The following is a 21,072-nucleotide window of genomic DNA, read 5'->3' on the forward strand; positions in this document are numbered from 1 at the left end:
TACTATACAAAGAGTTCTGTGACCATTTTTTTTTCCTTCAGAGAAGGAGCTAATTTGACCAAATTATCAGACAGACAGAATATGGACAGGTGACATTGCACTCAGCAGTTTTCCCTTTTGTGAGAGTCTTGAGTTAAATGTTTCTCTGGGCAGCTAATTGTTGGCACCTCAGCTTTGTTCTGGTAGTGGCATCTGGCACTAGAGTGATTTAACAGAGTCTGAGTTATGCTCTTTTCAGAATGAGCTCTCTAGGCAGCTTTTTGTGTCTCTGACATAACCACATGCTGCTGCTGTTTTTTCTGCCTTCTAGCACCACATGTGAGGTTGAGGCATTCTGACACCTGCCATTTGGAACTTTTACTACTGAAAAATGTCAAGATTTTCAGACAAGATGAGGATAGATGAAACTGGTCATTCTTCCTTTCTCAGGAGTAGACTGAAGGCATTTGTTCACAGATGGGTGAATTGCTGGATTGGTACAGTCCTGTTAGTTTTAAGAGGACTGCCCAGGTTTTATGTAGATGACTTGGATGTGGCTTTTTATGTGTTCTTATTCTCCTTTGTACCTATTTTGTGTGGAACTAATTTACTATGATGCTGTTTGTATAAAAAAAGTTTAGTTTTGTGTTGTTACTTTGCATTTCTTTGGATAAGTGATAAAGGTTGGGTCTCCCCCATCATTGTTTTTATTAAGACCCTCACTAGGAAATTATAGATTTTGAGGATGGTGTTTGTTATGATCATATTGCCACATACATATATACATTAATCATGGTCATGAGTAAGAGCTCCTGGTTGAGGTCCTTGTCACATCATTGTACTTACCCCCTTGAGCAACTTAGGGTTCTAAGACCAGAGGATTGATTGGTAAATAATCTAGTATTTCTCTGGAGAAATACTAACTTGATGAGTGTATTATTTTAGTAACTGGTATCTCACCCACTGATTAATGAAAGAGATTGAACTCTGGAATAGAATGGAGGCTTAAAAAATTATTTTGCTTTTTCTTACCATTCAGTCTTATGAATAAATTATAATTGGCTGTATGCTACTGAGTATTTCTATTCTGCTCTCATATCTTGGTTTTAGATCTCAAGTCCAATAACATCACAATGATGATGATAGCCTAATTTGCTAAAACTTTAGTGAGAAGGTCCAAGGACTCCAGTTATCTTGAATTGCAAAAAAGTTTTGAGGTAGGATGACCTAAAAGTTACTTTATTGGGCTCACATCATGTTGAAAGACTGTGGATCACATGTAAGCTATATTCTCTAGTATCCCTTTACAGCTTCTTAAATGGCTTTAGATTTCTCAGTACAATAGGAGAATGAACATTGACCACCAGGCTTATTTCTGGTAGTGTAATTTATGAAGACTAGTAGAAATATAAATACTGTTTCCAGCAATTGTAAGGCAGTGAGGACTAATGGCTTTTATATTATCAATAAGAACCTTGAATTGAAACGTAAATATGTGAAAACATTTTACAGTGGAATCCTGACAGTTCTTTAGTAAACAAAGCTGAATTCTTTAGGTCCTAGTCAACTTGAACTATATAAAGAAGGGTTCTTGCTATAAACTTAATTGGATTCTTTTTGTTGTTACAATTTTTCCAGAGAATTATAAAATGTATGTCTCAGGTGATAAAAGACAATATTCATATAAGCCTCTTTATATTATGATTTGCTTTTTGATATTAATAATCTTCATGGAATAAACATGTAATATCTTGAATTTCAGCTGAGAAATGAATAATCTTTCTATTGCTTCTACCAGAATCAAACATACCCTATATATTTTTGAAGTACATTTCATGGTATTTATAAGCTATATTCCTAGACAAGATTTGAACTTTAGCTACCATTTGAATTCTTCTAAAGTCCTCTATGTTTTCAATAAAGAAAGGCCTATATTGGTGTATGAATTATTTTAAAAGGCCATGAGTAAGAAGACTAATAAAATTAAATAAAAATATCAAGGTAAATCTTTCTATAATTTCTACTATTTCTATATCTCTTCTATAGTCTTTACCATGGTGTACATTTATCTTAGTTTCCATTAATTTTTAGAATGGATATATATTCATTATATCTTTTATAAAAAAGATTTATTTATTTCTGCATATAGAACTGGGGTACAAACCAGAGGAGCAGGGTGGTGAGAGGATTCACCAGAGACAGAGTGGAGAGCAGAACAGGCCCACTGATGAAGGACACTGTTGAGGGGAGCAGCGGGCTGGTCAGGAGAGGTCTGGAATGGAACTTGCCCTAGAGCTGCTACAGCTCACTCACAGGGCTGCGTCCTAACCCTGGCGCCTCCAGGGAGGGCCCTGTTCATTATATCTTAACTATGGTGTCCAAAGCTACCACACTGACCATCAGTTCTGAAAGTACTGGCTCAGAAAGCCCACTTCCATCGTCCTAGCACTCATCATCCAGTGTTCCCAGGTACAGCTCAAGCCTGCTGCAGCTACATTTATTCATTTTGTTTCAATTTATGTAGCTAGCTGTGAGTTCTCTTTCTCCTAAAAATGGTAAATATATTTAGGGTGATTGTTATGACAGTCTTTGCTAAAAGAAAACAAAATAGAAAAGCAGACAGCAGTACAAATAACATTTATTGCTTAAGCAGATGGGAAGCCACTAAACTTTCACATTTTTTTTCAAGGGTTTGGTTCTTTGGAATTTTTGATGCTTTGTAACCGTATTTTTCAAAACTTTTCTTTCAAAAAGTTCACACAGTGAAAAGACAAGTCAAAAATTGTGAGGGAATATGCAAATGATATATCTGATAAAGGCTTAGCTTGAATACAGAAAGAACACTTAACACTCAGTAACAAGGTGGCAAATAATTAAAAAAGATTTGTATTTGTTCCTGAAGATTAGGAAATGCCAATAAATGTATAGAGTAAATTCCCAGTATAATTACTGATTAAAGAAATGTAATTAAACTACAAGTGATACCACTGTATAACCCAAATAAGAGTTGAAGTCAAGAAGACATACAGTAAGTAACACATACTTTAAAGGAAATGAACAAACAGGAGCCCTCATTCATTGCGCCTAGGCAGATTCTTAAAAATTAATCAGAAATTTATATCCCAGCGTTTCTATCCTGGCAGTCTAGTGAAGAAAAATGAAACATATGTCCATACAGAGACTTGTCCATGTTTATAGCAGCATTATTCATAATACTAGAATACTAGAGCCACCCCTAAAGTTCATCAGTTGGTGAATGGGTAAACTGGTAAACTACAACAGTGTCATATTATTGAGCAATAAAAAGAAAGTACTAATGCTACAATGTTGATGACTCTCAAAAATTTATGCTGCATAAAGAAGCCAGATAACAAGAGACCACATCATTTTATAATTCCATCTATATGAAATGTCCAGAAAAGATGAATGTATGGAAAAAGAAAGTGGATTAGTGGACACCTATGTCTGAAAGTGGGAATAGGACATAGGACAGCATATAAGCACAAAGGATCTTTTTGGGATTAAAATATTTTGAAATTGGATTTTAGTGATGGCTGTGCAATGATTACTAAAAGTCATAGAAATGTGTATACTTGAGATGAGTGAATTTTATGAGATATAAATTATATTCAACAAATCATTAAAACAAAAAGTTTCAGGACCAGCAGTGTCAGCACCACCCATGAACTTGTTAGAAGTGTAAGTCCTTGTCCCAAGTAAAGCAAAACTCTGTGAATGGGGCCCACCAATCTGTATTTTAACATTCTCCAGTAGGTTCAGATACAGAACCTGTTTCAAGAACTACTTCTCTAGAATCTAGGAAGGCTACATGGGGGTGCACGTAGTTTTGAGTACAGTTAAATGTACATTCACTCTACCTAGTCCCTGTAAATGTAGGAAAGATTCAAATTAAGAACTGTTATAGTAGAGCTAAAGAAAATTACAGGGCAGTGCGAATAAAAATAAATTGACCTTTTATGTTCTTGATATGTCCCCATGAGAAACTTTGTGATAGTGATGTTTGTGAACCACATATGTTAGTAAATTCCTGTGTTCCTTTAGGCTTGCTGTTACTTAACGAACTTAGCATAAACAGGTTCATTTGCCATAACGATAGTAGAAGTTTAGATCCTTGAAAGGAATTATTTCTCCTAAATATTTACACAGTGTAATATAGCAGAGCCAGAAATGTGCAGTGATCCCAAAAAAGTAAAGATTTGACTATAGATAGAGACCTAAATGGGGTAGCCAGCTGAACTGAACAACTTATTCTCTTTCCATCTGTTCAGAATACTTTTTAAAACCATGATTAGAAGAGGGTTGGTCTAGAGGGTTGGTCATTTTTTTGTTTTGCTCTGTTTTGTTTCCCCCCAGCATTATTTGCAGGCCAAAATAAATTCTAAACATTGGAACTGCCCCCCCCCCAAAGGTTTAGGTATATAAACCAGAGGTTGTTGGTTGATGATTATGGTAGATGAAATTTGTAGGTAGGCTTTCCCTTACCTGGAACATGATGACTTTTGCTGAGGTTTAAGTTCTCTTCAGAAGAAAATACTGGTTGTAGCTGAGGGAGGGATAATACAAAGAAGAGAACAAAGGAAGGGGAGGTGTCAGGGTGTGAAAACTGATTGATATGTGTCATTTATCAGTGTACTTCACTGTCATCAGTGATAGGGAACTATTTGCGAAAACCATTATTTCCAGAACTTTATTGAGCTGAAGGCTAAGAAGAACTGGGTTACTGTTTGCTGGCAAATTGTAACTCAGCTTCTCTCTTTTTAATTATTATTTCCTTATTGGCTTGTTCTCTTTGTTTCTCATCTTATTGTTCATTCAAAAAAACTTTCAATAATTAGTATTATATTGAGCACTTCTAGCAAAATATTAGATTAATATATCCTCTAACTTAGCAATTCTCACTTTGACTTCTATTACTATATAGATGGGTAATAAAAGAATAAGATATTTTTTTTGAAAGATTTATTTGTGCATACAGAACTGGGGTACAGGCCAGAGGCTCAGGGACGGCGAGAAGATTCACCAGAGACAGAGTGGGGAACAGAACAGGCAGATCACAGAAGTACACTGCTGAGGGGAGCAGCGGGCGGGTCAGGAGAGGTCTGCCATGCCAAGTGATCACCTCTGGGGCAGGCGGGAATCAAACTCATGCGGAAGTGGCTTTAGCTTCACAGTGCTGTGCTTTAACCCGCTGCACCACCAAGGAAGGCCAAGAATAAGATATTTTGCAGTAAGTTTCTGAAAACAAATCGTTTCCATCTAATTTCCTTGTATTTATCAGTAGATTAAACTCCTCTACATGTATTTAATCTAAAAACAAAAATGAGGGGTAGAAAAGAATAAATAAAACAAACCTTTTCTTTTGTAAGAAACTCCAAACAGTTTTCTTTGAAACTCCCAATTTATGTAGGAATAGAATTGCAGTTGAACAAGAATGAATGCATACAGAAGATCTGTTATTATACGAGTAAATATAAATTGTGTACAGAAGAAAGATGACAGTTGTGGAGTTAACTGAAGGGTCAGGAGAAACAGCTTTGAGTGTATTTGTGGTGGCAGGCGAGTTGACAGTATATTCTTTAAAAGAATACATTTCAAATTTTGACCCAAGGACATTTCATTTGTAAAGTTGGAACAGTATCTGTTTATTTATGCATACAGAACCCCGGTGCAGGCCAGAGCTGCAGGGGCAGTGAAAGGATTCACCAGAGACAAAGTGAGGAACAGAACAAGCAGATCGATGAAGTACACTGCTGAGGGGAGCAGCGGGCAAGACAGGAGAGGTCTGCTGCGCCATGTGGGTCACCTCCTGGGGGGGAAATTGAACTAGCACCAAGGTGGCTATGACTTGCTTGCAGGGCTGTGCTTTAATCCGTTGCACCACCAGGGAGGGCCTGTTTTTGTCTTGATAACATGGAAATGTTTATAAGAACTGCTTACACAGTTATCCTTTTTCCATCTGCTTTTCTGGTCATGGAGTTAGTAGTGTCCTTGTCCTTTTCCCTATGCTTTATGCCCTATGGTTGCTTTTAAAACTGTTGTTCCTTTGAGTTCTTTTGGTAGTCTGATGTAGAACTTATGACAGCTTAATGAATTAAACATAGAAGGAGAGAGAAGAGACTTTTAAAAGGAAAGCAGAAGAAAGTGAAAGCAAGGGAGAGAGGGAAAAATAGTGGTGGATAGTGGAGACTGACAATTTCTTTGTTAGAATTTGATCCCACCTCATGGAGGAACTCACCCTAAATAGGAGATAGACTTTCTGTCTTCTTTGTCCTTCAGTTTGTTGAGTTGCTGTGATGGCATTTAAAAATATCACTGCTTTTGTCATTTCTATCCTCAGATGGCCACTAAAAGAGTAAATGATTTAAACATAATAATGACACATTGTCACAGATTAGCATCACTGTGAACATAAACCTAAAATGCTAAGTAGTAGAACAAGATTTTCATGTTGCTTACTAATGTTTTGTTTATAGCACGGAGGGATAGGTAACTGGTGTACTGAGGAACCCCAGACTTCAAATTAAAAGTTTTGTTTGGCAGTAAACAATTTGAGTTTGCCCAATTTTAGGTTTCTGTTTTGGCTACAAAGTGTTATTTTAATCTGATGTATAGTACATTGAAGAAAAAATAACCATGGGAATTCTGTGTTGTGAAATGGAGTAAGATGTGATAGGCTATCTGTCTATCAGAGAGTACATTTGATGATTTTGTTTGTAGCTATTTTAAGTACTCCAGGTTTGTTGTGGGTCCTTTGTATGATAAATGACCATGGTTCACCTTGGGAGACATCATTTTTTCAGATGGCTTAGAAATTTTTAAATAATTGGAGAATTGTATCTAACTTCCACCAGGTGGTGCTAGTGTTACATACTTAACAGTAAATTCTTTTGGTGCCGTTGAAATCTTGAGGTTGTGTATTTTCTCTTTTTTCAACTTCACGGTATTTTGCCTCTAGTGTTTTTTTCACATATGCTACTTTCTTAGTACATGCAATGTGTCACTTCACATCTTTATGTTGTCAACAGTGAACTGATTGTGCTCTGGTGTTGATGAAGGAAACTTGGGGACTAAATCCAATTCTTGGATTTTCTGCTAAGCCACCTTTTATGTTATAACAAGATCATGAAAAATTATTTGAGTTTTTTAGATTCTATGTTTGGAGGTTACTACTAGCAACTGACATATTTACCCAGATTTAAGTTCAGTATAACCCTAATCATAAAGGAAATTTTAGTCAAAAAGTGTTGATCGTTATGAGCTAATAGATTTTCTGACCAATAGGCAATTGATACTTTTAAATTTCAGTTTTAACTTTTTCTGGGTATAAGTAAATATTACATGATTATTATGGAAAAAAATCAAAAAATAAGAATGCAATAGGAATAACTCATTTAAGTATTATTAATGTTATATTACATAAACCTGATTTTTCTTGCTGCATAAACATGTATTTTTAAAACATCAAAGTTCTCATAGTTTTGCAACACATTTTTTTCACTTGACACTTTAAAACTTTTAATGACGGTGTAGTTTCCATTTAGTGAACCCTTTAAATAGTTATTGCTAGATATCTATACTACTACTTTGATATTTCCTGAAATGATAATTCATCACTAGATACAGGGGTGAAAGCTTACTTTGACTTTCTTAGAAATAAAACTTATCCTTTAACATTAAATCTGAGAGCCCCTTTTTTCATGGTGGCTTGATTTTGCCTCGTGTCCTTATCCCTAATATACAAATAACTATCCTTTCATGCTTCTGAGCAGGTTGTCTTATATGTAGAACAAAGAATTAAGATTTGATGGTTTAACATTTTTAGCACTTCTTTCCTATTTTTTACTGAGAAACTTAGGTCAAGAAAAATGCTCCTTATACGATTGTTTCTTAGAAAGTTTGGAGGAGTGTTTTTTAAAGAAATGATTTTTATAAAGCAGTGAAAAAGCATTTAGTATGGTAGCTATTTAATTTTTTTAAAGTATACTTTTATGAAGAATTAAAACACTTAAGTTTTTGTTAGTTTAAGCAGTATATCCTAATTTTTCATATTGTATGAAATAACTGCATTTTCATTTAATTTCTACATTTGAATAAGGTATTCCTGTTAAAATAAGGAAGCATTTATTTTGAAATAAGAAAAAAATGCTGTCTTTGAGAATTGGGAGACTCATAGAACTTCATGTAACCTTATAAATGAATGTGAAAACTATTAATAACTTAAAAATAAAAAAGTTTTGCAGTCTCATGAAAATAATTATTCCCCTCTACACTTCCCATTTCAATTTTGTGAAATGGTCATTCTCTTACCATCAGAATCAATAGGCAGAAAACTACTTGCAAATCTGAATTTAAAACATCAATATGCAGTGTTTTGGTAAAGGGTCTTTTAAACTGGAAATAAATCCTATAGTTAAAACATATTTTTAAATAACATCTTAATAATGGTCAGATTTTTTTTGACATCGTTGAATTTTACTTGAAATAGCAAAAAATTGGCATTTTAAAGTATTTTATAGATTTTTAAAAATTAAAAGTAAATATGTCACTTGCCTTTTTGGTTATGCATATATGGTTTGTGTCTTTTTGTTTGTTTGTTTGTTTGTTTTTAATAGAAAGACCTTAAATACTGCTGCTGAATTCGATAAAATGTTTAGAAACTTCAGAGTTAACTCCAGGGAATTTAGCAATTGTCTTAATATACAGTATTCTGGTAACTTTTGTAGTGTACTTTCATACATTGAAAGTTTGAGATTCTCTGTATCTATTATATATATTTGCCTAAACTAGCAATTTGAAGGAAATACAGAGTATTGGAATAATCTTGAACCCTTAGTTCAGTTACAGCTCTCAGTTAAATTCCACCTAAAATAAATTCTGCTTAGTCTTGTTCGCCTTGTGGCAAAATAAATAATATCATCAAATTGCTAAGATTATGAATTTATTTTGTTTACAACTGAGAGGAATTTGTGTTGTGAAATAGAACACTTATTGAATAATTAGATACCTGCATTTTTTGCAAAGTTAATTTTTGCTTTTCTCAAAATATATTAGTTATAATTGGAATTCTTTCTCAGTAGTTTAGGGGGAAACTTCCCAATAAACAGAAAGTTAATTTTTCTGCTTACTGCCTTATCCTTAAACCCCAAAAAGGAAGAATAAAGGGTGAGAAAAGACATAATGACTTTTGTTCTTAGTACTGTCTCCTGAAAAAAGTCATCACCACTCTGAGCTTGATTTGTTTCATTCTTGCCACGTATGCTTATTAGGTTACTATATGTTTTATATTGAAGTGATCCATATTGAGGTTTTTCTGTTCATTTAGATTATTTAAGCGTTTTGATTTGTGCTTAAGTCCTTAACTGATTATTGGACCCATGCTCCGTAATAACTTAACACACATAAAATTTACTACATTTTGTATTGATTTAATATTAATGTTAATCTAAAATCTTTGGGTGCAGTATGTCACATCTGTTTTGTATTCCTGTGTTTAAAAGAAGTGGCAGTATGGTATTTGGAGGAATATTTATTATCTGAGTGTTTTTCTTTGCAATAGTTTCCCTCAGCCTATTGAGAATTATAACTTCTAAGAGACAGTGAATCATCCAGCAAATTCTCAGGTACCTGACTGCTTAAGGCCACAGTTAATTGGAATTTTTATTTATCATTTAAATTCCTTCTGCTTAAATACTGGAAATTTTAGAGGCTTCTGGAAATGATAGAAAATAAATTTGTGGTAAGAGCTTTAAAAACATTCTGTTTTCTTAATAATAGGTCAAGTCTGCACTTCATGGGTACTCTGGGTTTTTGGAAAGGAGATTTTTAGACTAAGTGTTAATTTGTGTTTGAAACCAAATTTTCCATGGGCTAGTAACTGAATATTCTCATTCTGTGTTGGTGTTTCTTAACCATTTGGGGGATCATGGATTTCTTTAAACATCAATGAAAACTGTAGCTCCTTTTCCTAGTGAAAAAAGCATAAACACAAACACAAACATTATGCACAGTTTTAATTAATGCCTGCCCAGAACCCAAGGACTCTAGATTAGGAAGTGCTACTATAATTGAATTGAGAAACTATTTCTTATACAATTGGTTTTGATGTCATATTATATCACAATAAGAATTTTCTTTTTCACTTCAAGCTTTATTTGACATTATAGTTTCTCTTTGACCGTTATATAAATAGAAGATAAGCATGTGAATCTTATTTTTGAGAAAAAGTGCAATTACCTTTATCTTTTAATCAATCCTGAAATTATAGACCATATTTGACCTTCTGTATGCTTTACAGTCTGCCTTAGACATATAAGAAACAAAATTCACTTTACCTTTTGATCAAATGTGAAAGAGAGAAATGAATTTTTACAGGTTTGTGTTTTAAGAGAATAGTTCTTAAATAGATGTTGTATTTTTTGCTTAGCCAAAAAAAAAAAAAGATAAATAAGTGTTTATTTTTATGAGAAATGGTGAAGCTATTCAGAGGTTACTTATGCTTATGCTGTACAATCATGCAGGTTAGAATTAAAACTGGTACAGGTACTTATCAGCTGTATCATATTAGTTACATCATGTCTCCGTAGAAATAATGCCACACCCCAATATTAAATGAGATAAGCCTGTATGATGCTTGGTTTTACACGTTGTATATAAAATGCACTCAGTTACCTCTTAGTGTATCATGATGGTGTTGATGAAGAATAAGTTGAGCAGTATTGCTTTTCAGTTGCAGTATTCATTTTTTTCCATTAGGAAATTTAGGATAGATTGTAAAATACAATCGTGTGTGTGTATAAATCTTCACATTTACAGAATTGTCTTCTCAAATTCTAGTAGTTTTTAGTTGTCAAATTTCACTGATGTGTTCTTTAAAGACATAGCAAACTAACTATTTATTGATGTTTAGTCATTAGAACGGAGTGATGTATTAAACGTTATCTACTATCTTGTCTGATAATTGCAGGTATAGCGAAGTAGAGAAAAGGAGAGTTTTCCTAAAGTGGATTAAAAATCAAGCACTAAAATGATTCTACTTTTATCATGCTTAGTAAAATAAGCCAGAAAGAAAAGGAAAAATACTGGATGGTTTCACTCATAGCAGGAATATAAAGGAACAGACTAGAAAATAATAATAATAATAATGAACAGCTATATACCAGAGACATTTTACAGGAGTGGAATGGGAAATGGGTTAAAAAACAATAGGGGATGGCCCTCCCTGGTGGCGCAGCGGGTTAAAGCACAGCACAGCACTGAGAATCTGAAGCCACTTCCGCATGAGTTCGATTCCCGCCTGCCGCCTGCCCCGGAGGAGACCACATGGCGAGCCAGACCTCTCCTGACCCGCCCGCTGCTCCCCTCAGCAGTGTACTTCGTCAATCTGCCTGTTCTGCTCCCCACTCTGTCTCTGGTGAAGCCTCTCACCGCCCCTGAGCCTCTGGCCTGTACCCCAGTTCTGTATGAATAATAAATCTTAAAAAAAAAAAAAAACACAATAGGGGAGGGAAGTGCACTGGACTGTGGTGATGGCACTCGGGTGATGGCCCACGGGGATTACAACTGAGATGGAAAAAGGCACAAAATGATGTAAAAACAAACCGTTGTATTACTCTTAAAGAATTTCATTTCACATTAGGAAAAAAAAAAAATTCTGCTTTTGAATCTTGGCACCTAGGTCATCTAATGGTAGAGAGGGTTAGGTATATTGAATACATGTGGGAGAGGCATATTACATCATAAAGAAGACTTCTAACTTAAAAATATTTTCAGCCTGTACAAATGACAAACACCACACTAAAGTCAGCTGTACTGGGGGTTCCCATTATGGTTTGTAAAGTATGTAGAGTCAAAGTGGAAAGGACAAACATAAATGTGATGCTTTGGTTAAATACATGGTAAAATACTTAAACACCTGCCCGAAGTGAAAGATTTTATTTTTTAGTTCACTAAAAGAATTTTAGCTCCTTTTGAAAAGTTGAAAAATATCCCATCTGATCCCTTTTCTTTTCACATTGTTGTGGTTAGTCATATTCAGGTCATATTCATGACAGTGTACATGAAAATGTTTTTTGTTTCTACCCACATATTCACAGGTGTTTTAATGTGTTTTCCAAGATGCTTTAGAATGATTCATTCAAGCAAGAATCATACATGTTAGGCTATAATGGGTTAGAAATTTTAGAGAAGCTAGTATGGCCTGACAAATTTGAAATTGGCATCGTGGTGGGGGGAGTATCCATTGTAGTCATTTATAAGCTCTTACTACTAATATAGAGAAAACAACTTCATAAATTCACTATGGTTTTAAGCCTGTGTATTTACTATATGAAAAAAAAAAAAAAGCAAATACTGCTTACTCACTTTATCTTAATGAAAGGTTAAATGCTTTAGGTATCATTGAGATCAAGAGAATATTTTGTCCTCTTACTTTTTTTCCTGTAATGCCTAGTTTTGTAATGCCCGGTTTCGCTCATTTATTTTCCTTACCCAGGCAAAAAGTTTGGGAAATGATATCCATCCTTTTTTTCCTCCTCAGTATTGTCAGTGAAGCAGGAGCATCAATATATAGTGTCAGTCCTGAAGCTAACAAGGAGATGCCAGGACTGGACCCTAATTTGAGAAGTGCAGGTAAGAAATTATGCACCATGCAAAAGCAATTGATTTTGATATTTGAACTTGTTTTTAAAGCAACCAAAATATTTAAGTATATGAGGACATTTTAAAGATATGATACGTGTATAAGAATTGGCATGAAGAGAGAAAGTACTTGTCTGGAATAATAATTAGAATTCAGGAAAACAGGAGGAAAAATACTGTTTATAGAGAACACTGCATAGCATTCTGGAGTGTAGTAAAAATAGCACAAAATATCTTTAAAAAAATTAAATGTCAGAGAGTTAATGATGAAACAATTTAAGATCTTTTATTATAAGGTATTATTTATTGCAGCTTTTTTGGGCAAAAAGTGGTATATTAACACAAAAATATTTACAGTGAAAATTCATGAATAGTCTTTCAGCTTATTGCTAAATATGTGTCAAAGGACCAGTTTCTCCTTTATTGCTTATAGTGGTTATCATCAGTGTGTTGTTTAAAACAGCCTACTTTGGCTGTAATTAGTTGTTTTGATTTTTCATATGTGGAATAGTTAAAATCCTGTGTATGGAAAAACAAAGGTACTTCAAAACATTTAGTGTAATTGGCATCATAACAAAACATGAGATCTGGCCAGAACATTATTCTGTGTAATTGGTAGATATTTAGACTATATATTTTTTTCCCTAAGTATTCTCATCAGGTATCATTGACTGATTTTGAAGGCTCTTCCTGGAGATAGAGGTGAATGTTTTTGCATTGATCTAAAGTTAAACACATCTTTTTTTTTTTTTTAACACATCTTTTTTATATTCAGAAGAGGCTGCAGTTCCCCCTCCATTGTGTGTTCCACAATATTATCCTCTGTCTAGAATGATCAGCTTCTCCAGCTCAGATCCCAGCCTAAAAAGCTTGTTTCTTTTTGTGAAACTTTTCCTAACATACCAGCTCACTGTGGTCTGCGACCCCTTGTCTTGTGTTAATAATCGTACTAATAATAGTTGGAGGAGTTGATATGGTAGGCATAGTAGCAGCTGGCAATATTCTTTAAGTGCCCAACATATGTGAAGCATTGGGATAGCTATATTACGGAATCACTTTATTTAGTCCTCACAATTGTCCTGTGAGACATTTGTTATAATTTCCACTTTATAAAGAAACCAAGGCTTAAGAGGCCATATAGTGTATACATAATATTTGCATATCTAGCTTCTTTTAAAAAAAGGATACTTAAAGAAAATCAAATTTAGACACTCCTAAGGTGACAGTATATGCGAATCTACTAATCTTTATTAAAGTTGTTGACAACTTTATGAAGGAGGTGGAAATTCTTCAGACCTCCTACTGCTGTTTCCTCTTCATCAGTAGTCTGTGTGGGTAGGTTATAGCGACGAGATTGCAAATTTCCAACAGAACTAGAGATAATAAAAGAGGAATTGTTATGTGGTCCTTTTTACTGATTTCAAAGTCTGTGTTTAGTTTGTGGTTCATTGCAGGTGTGCCTTCTTCCTGCCTCAGCCCACTTCCATGTGGCAATGAGTATGTTTGATCACATCAACTCAAAATATCTACCTATACATTTTGAGTCTTCAAGTTTAGCCTTCTAGGCAGATATTGAAAGAATCTCTGAGTCTCTACTCTTGGTTTCCAAGGACCTGCTTCCTTTTCAATTCCTATTTTCTGATTGCAAGTCTTTCGCTTTCCTAGTACTTGATGTCAGTCACATCAATCCAGTGATTGATGCCACTGTATCAGAATATAACACAACCTCAGCATTAATATGGGTATTAAAAAGAAGAAAATGACCTTCCTTACTACATCTTCTTGACCAGCTTATTACATTATTCAAAACCTAGGTTATATGATTTTACATACACACACACACATACACACTTGCTTACATCCCCCCCATAAAAAATACACTATGCATGAGAGAAACATAGATTAGTAGATAGATAGTGTTAAAATGTTTATTATAGATGTCTCACTTTAAATGGAAGATAGATTATACCTTTTGTTCCTTTACTCCCATTTGAAATCTTTATTAAAGTGGTAGTCATGTGATAGAGTAAAGGTATAAACTCATAGGACTGGTGAATAGAAGAATAATAGCAACAATAGTTTTAAAACTGGAAAGTAAGTGGCTGGGGTAATAAGTGACACAGCCAACTTGCAGAAGTTGAATTGTAGTTTTGTAGAAAACAGAGAACTAACCTGAAATAGATCATGGTACCTCTGTAAGGTTCAGGAAATACATCAAGTACCTTTAGAGTATTTTGGAAGGACTGAGTGTGGATCTAAAATAAGCAATTAATAGAAGGTCTGTTTGCAAAGGTCTTAAACCAAGTTAAACATAGAATAAAGTGTAGTCCTGCAGTTCCACTTCATAGAATACAGTGTAGTGCTGCAGTTCCACTTCTGGTTATGTTCTGAAAAAGAATTGAAAACAGATATACTCAAATACATACTTGTTTTGCAGTAGAGTCAGAGTTGTATAACCCTTTTGCTAATTTTAGAATGTTTTCATCACCCCAAATAGAAACCTCTTATCCTTTAGCAATCTATTTCCCTTTATTTCTTTCCCCCAACCGCTGAAAACACTATATCTATTTTCTCTCTACATAGCTTGGCTATATTGACTATTTCATATAAATGGAATCATATAATATGTGGTCTTTGGGGGGCTAAGCTTTTTGATTGCACTTGTTCTCCAGGCTCATCCATGCTCTAGTATGTATCAGCACTTCATTCCTTTTTATTGGCAATTAGTTTTTGATTGTATGGGTATATGACATTTTGTTAATTTTTACTTTTCCACTATTATGAATAATGTTACAAGGAACATTCAAGTATAATTTTTTATGTGGACATATGTTTCCATTTCTTTTGAGTATACCTAGGAGTAAAAATTGGGGAACAGATGGTAATTCTATGTTGAACATTTTCCAGAAGTCTTTTTGATTTTTATTACTGTGCTGTCCTCACCATTCATACTCTGCTTCTTTCACTGTTTCGTCCTAACCTTTTCTGTCTCAAAATGAATGTGAATATGCCCCAAGTACATTCCTTTCTCTCATTCTGTCCCTCAGCAGTCTATCAAAACTCTTTGCCTGAGCTACCTGTCTGCTTCTTACTTTCAGGTATCTGTTGTCAATCTGATCATTCTCGACCTACAGGTGTGCATGTGTCTGCCTACTAAATAACTCTTTTCTTGGTTATCCTGTCAGAAGGAGAACAGCAGTATCCTCTCTCCAAAGTTTGTGCCTACTCCTTTTTGAATTCTATCTTAAAACAGTGTTCATCACGCTCCCTTCTTCTGCGCCCCATCCCCCATCTCTACCATGTTTATTTCTGCTATATGGAGTGAAAAGCTTCTGAATGAAAAACATCAATTTTAGAAATATTAAAATATTAGGCTCTATGTTGAACTTTTTTTTTGTAGGGGACACTGTTATTCCAGAGTCTCTTAGGACTTATTGAAGAATTAGTATGTCACCTTTAAACCATCACTTCCAATCTATTGTTGCTGTACTTAGCAATATTAAGGTGAATAAAGGAGACGCTAGCAATAAACCAAGTATATTCACTAGAAAAAGAAACTGCCCAAGGGTAGCTAGGATTTTTGCATGGTGGCAAAGCCTGAACTCACCTGGATCTTTGATTGAACTAAGATTGATTTCCATCTTTATTCATCATGACCAGGATGTTGTCCTAACAAGGCTATTTGCTGCATAAGTAAATGTCATATTAATAATAATGTAAAGTTATTTAATAGAAAACAAGCGTCTACTTTGTTCTTTCAAGTGTGTGGTTCTCTACTATGCTATATTTAAGGAACAAACAATATGTCATAATAGCAATGAAGTATATTAGTTGTACACAAATGTATAACTATTTCAATCTATTTGTGCTTAGGAATACCTAGGTGTTCCAGTAATATGTTCCAGTAACATAATCAACCCTGAAATTTTGTGTTGTATAAAAGTAATAGGAATCTTTGCAACATAATTAAGTGTTTATTATTGTGGGGAGAGGATGAAGAATTAAATACTTGCATTAGGAGGAATGTAACATAAGCAATTATCTGAATGTTGCTTTGACATTAAATCATGCTTATTTTTTTATTCTTTTTTTCTTCTCCAGTTTCCATAGCAAGGCGTGTACAAGATCCTTTAGCAGAGCTGGTGAAAATTGAACCAAAACACATTGGAGTTGGAATGTATCAGGTAAAACAGTGTGCATCATGTAATGAAATCCATCAATACAAAGAGCAGTACTCATACTTCAAATAGTGATTGTCAGGGGAGATAGATTTCCTTTTTAAAGGTTATATAGTTTGTGGGAAAGTAGTTAGTAAAAAGGGAGGGACTTTTTTCCCTTTGTGTTTATCATTTTGAACTAGACTTAAAATTAATTGTCATCATATTTAAACATTAAATATTATGGTAAAACACTAGATCATACAGTGCTAAATTTGGAGATCCTTTCTTTTAAACATTATTGGAAGGGATATAGAGCAAGGGAAGTTATGTTGACTCTTTATGTAAACCAGTAAGTAACAGCGTGATCTTTATTCATCTTCCAGAAAGAATCCTTTGCTGCCTATTGTTCCTTAATATTTATACACTCCTTTTTTTTTTATTATTATCACAGTTCATTTTTTTGGTCATCACCCTCTCTGAGCTAAAACCTTTCAATTGTTGTTGGTGTGCAATTGTAATAGTGGTAGTAGTAGCTTGTTATTATAGTTTTATTTCTTGAGGTTGTATTGATTTGATGGGTAGTTGAGGATGGAATTCAATTTATGCAACATGAACCCATCTATAGCTTAAGTTATGTCCAGAAACCTTGAGTTGAATAGTTTTCCCTTTGGTTAAAGTCTTTCATAAAAATGAAATCAAATATTACCATTTTTTTAAAAGATTTATTTATTCATACAGAACTGGGGTACAGGCCCGAGATGCGGAGGGTGAGAGGATTCACCAGGGACAGAGTTGGGTACAGAACAGGCAGATCGACAAAGTACACTGCTGACGGGAGCAGCGGGCGGGTCAGGAGAGGTCTGCCGCGCCATGTGGATCTCCTCTGGGGCAGGTGGGGACCCAACTCATGTGGAAGTGGCTTAAGCTTCTTAGTACAGTGCTTTAACCCGCTGCACCACCAGGGAGGGCCCCAAATATTACCTTTTATACAATTTTCATGGAAGTTAACTGATAGATCCTACATCTTCTCTGAAGAAATATTGTATTAGGTCATTGAATCTGCAGCCATAGAAACAGAAGAGACTTGACATCGCAAACAAACCTACAGAAAAAGAAACTGTGTCCTGGGGTAGTTAGTATTTTTAAAGAGTAGCAAATCCTGGAATGATCTGTCATATTTTGAGACTTAAGTGGGGAGGTTCTCCATTTTACAGTAAGTAGCTTTGTTTGTTTGGGAATGACAGTTGCTGAAGGGACAGATCTAGCTATACGCATATAAATTCTTAGTATCTAGAGAGTAAAACTGTAGCAATCTTGACATCAGAAATATTGAGAAGAATATTTCACACCAGTGAAAAGATCCTAAACATGTTAGTATCAGATGAAATAGAGTTTAAGGCAAAATGGATTAAACAGGTCAAAGAATATATGTCATATTAATAAAATACATTGTGTCCTAAGAACATGTTATTTCTCTGAGCATTCTGTTACTTAACAATATTGTTTCACAATATGTACTGTGTTAAAAACATTTCTAAGAACTAGAGCAAAGATAAAATTATTTTTATGTAAGAGAAACCACAGTAGATTTTAATAGGCCACCACATATATTTTAAAGATAGTTTGAAATATAATAACATACCATATAATTCACCTATTTAAACTGTACAAGTCAATGATTTTTAGTGTATTCATAGGTCATGAACCTATTTCTACAGTCATATTTTCACCCCCCACAAAAGAAACTGCTATCATTTTCCCAGTCTTAGACATCAATGAATTAACTTTCTGTCTATAGACTTGTCAATTCTTGATATTTCATATAAATAAAATTATGTAAAGGTGACCTTTTGTGACTAGCTTCTTTCATATATTATAATGCTTTCAAAGTTCATCTGTGCTGTGGCATGTAACAGAACTTCATTTCTTATTTGTGCGAATAGTATTCTATTATGCATATACTCCACATTTTGTTTATGTATTCATTGGTTAAAAAACACTTTGGTTATTTCCTCTCTTTGGCTGTTATGAATAATGCTGCTATGAACATTTGTGTACATGTTGTTATGAAGTACCTTTCATTTCTCTTAGTCATGCACCTAGAAGTGAATTTACTAGGCTATTTAGCACAGAAACTTAAAGCAGGATGGTGAACTTGAAAACTTATTTGCTACAGATATGTATGTGCATATGATAAGTGCATCTTTTATTGTTGAGGGTTTTGGGCTATTTTTGTTGATGTGTACATGTTTATATGTTGGTGAATCATATTTATAAAAATGATGTAGAGAATCTCTACATACCATTTGGCATTAAAAAATATAAATTTTTCTCTTTATCAAAGAAACCCAAATTACATGGGGATTACAACTGAGATGGAAAAAGGCACAAAATAATGTAAAAATAAATTAGTAAAATTTTTAAAAAAAGAAACCCAAATTAAAGAAGGGACATTATTTCAACCTAATAGTTGAGTAAAGTTGCAATGAAATGGTAAACATCTACAGGTGAGAAGGGTACAGTAAGGTGAGCATTCACAGACACTGCTGTTGGAAGTCTCAATTGTTTTTTTCTGTGAAATAATAGCTATCAAGACATACTTGTAAAAAAATGCATCCCTTTGACCTGGATTCTCTCTTTGGTGATTTTTCCCCTAAGGCAGCAAAGAACTAATAAGAATTAAATACAAGTTTGCTGTACTGGTAAAATATTGAAAGCATCTACAGTAAGAGAATAGTGTAATGTATTATGGCATATCCATCAATTTGTCAAACTTTCGATAGTGGGTATATATTGAGAAAGAAATCGTTGTAAAAAAATATCCATTCCACGTCCTAGTCAGTTATTTTTAAGCCTTGATACAATAGACATACAGTACCTCCAGAATGGGACTCAATTTCTTAGCTTGGACCTCAAATGCCTTAACTATAAATCTAACACTTGTATTTATCCTGATTTAAAATATGAGTAGCTAGAAAAACATTGCTAATTTAAAAAATGAAAGCTGTTCAAAGAAAGAATGTTAAATAGTTAGATGAAATAATAGAAGCTATAATGTTATTATTTCAGTAGAAACTAAAATACATTTGGTTAATGACAGCTAAAATGCTAAAGGCAGCTCTCCAATCCTTGTCTTAGAAATGTGGAGAGCTGATTTCAAAAACACATGCCTGTCATTATTTCTGGAGAGAGAGGCAGCCAGTGTGGTCGAATGACAACATATCCCTAACTGACCCCTAAAGACTTTGCTGGAAAGTGGCTTGGTGTTACTCCCAAAAAAACACTCTAGGGTGAGAGCAAGATGATGCAGACTTGGCTCTGTTGAGTTCTGTGGGACATGGGGAATGGTGGTTTAGCTTAGCCTTGTCATATCCTGAGAACACAACTTAAGTGAGTTGGATTTACTTGCTTATTTCTTCTTTAGACCATGTTTAGATACTTTCATGCTCATTAACACCTCTATTTGTTAAAGAGCATTCACAGTAAAGTGTGAGAGACAGAACAATTCTCTTTCCTCTTTCTGTGCTGTTTCTGCTAGATCATTTGATGATGCTAAAGAATAAAATGGTTTTCCAAAATGAATTTTTGGAACCCTATTCAGGCCATCTTTATTCCTCATTATTATGGATAATGAGGAGTCACTGTAAAAGGAAAATCATCTTCACAGCTGAAATTGCTCTTGGTAAAATCTCAAAGGTGGGAATTTGTATCTTATTTCCCTGCCTCTTCTGTTGAACCAGTTCTGAGTATAGACACAAACACAAAATCCAACTCTTCAGTTGTAACATTACCCCATTAAAAAGTATTTTATAGTTAACATGTAGAAACTACGACGTATAGTTTTAGTTTAGGTCTATAAAAGGCAATTAAGACTTCTCATCTATTCTATATTGTTTGTTGAAATTCTTTTAAATATTTTAATCCCTTAATTGTTTGGGTTTTGGGAGTGTGAATTAGAAGAGTCTGTATTGTGGATATTCTTTTAGATGACTTTTTTTCTGGATTTTTTTCTATATTAAAGTAGTTTTTTGTAGTAGTTAAAACTCAAAAGTGCAATATAGAGGAAATTATTTTGAAAATCAGGTATTATTCACATAGATGAGTTTCTTGCCATTATGTTTTTACATTTTGTCCTCCTTGACTATCAACTGCTATACTGGATATTTGGATGAAATTCAAACTTAGCTTTGCATTTATTTGTTACCAAAATTGAATTGTTTTTATAATTTATCAAAATCAAATAATTCACCTTGACTGGAAATGTGAACTGAACTCA

General features: G+C 34.1%; 1 protein-coding gene across 2 annotated transcripts in view; it reads left to right on the plus strand.

Annotated features, from left to right (window-relative positions):
• SRBD1 (S1 RNA binding domain 1) overlaps window positions 1–21,072 on the plus strand; it is a 154,053-nt gene that overhangs the window by 65,754 nt on the left and 67,227 nt on the right. For both annotated transcript variants that reach the window (XM_004686235.2, XM_012727663.1), the window contains exons 15-16: window positions 12,536–12,627; window positions 16,738–16,820. In XM_004686235.2, coding sequence (XP_004686292.1) covers window positions 12,536–12,627; window positions 16,738–16,820 — 175 coding nt within the window. The remainder of the gene's footprint in view (window positions 1–12,535; window positions 12,628–16,737; window positions 16,821–21,072) is intronic.

This window comes from Condylura cristata, unplaced genomic scaffold, assembly GCF_000260355.1.
Source record: "Condylura cristata isolate star-nosed mole 26May11 unplaced genomic scaffold, ConCri1.0 scaffold00020, whole genome shotgun sequence".
NCBI lineage: Eukaryota > Metazoa > Chordata > Mammalia > Eulipotyphla > Talpidae > Condylura > Condylura cristata.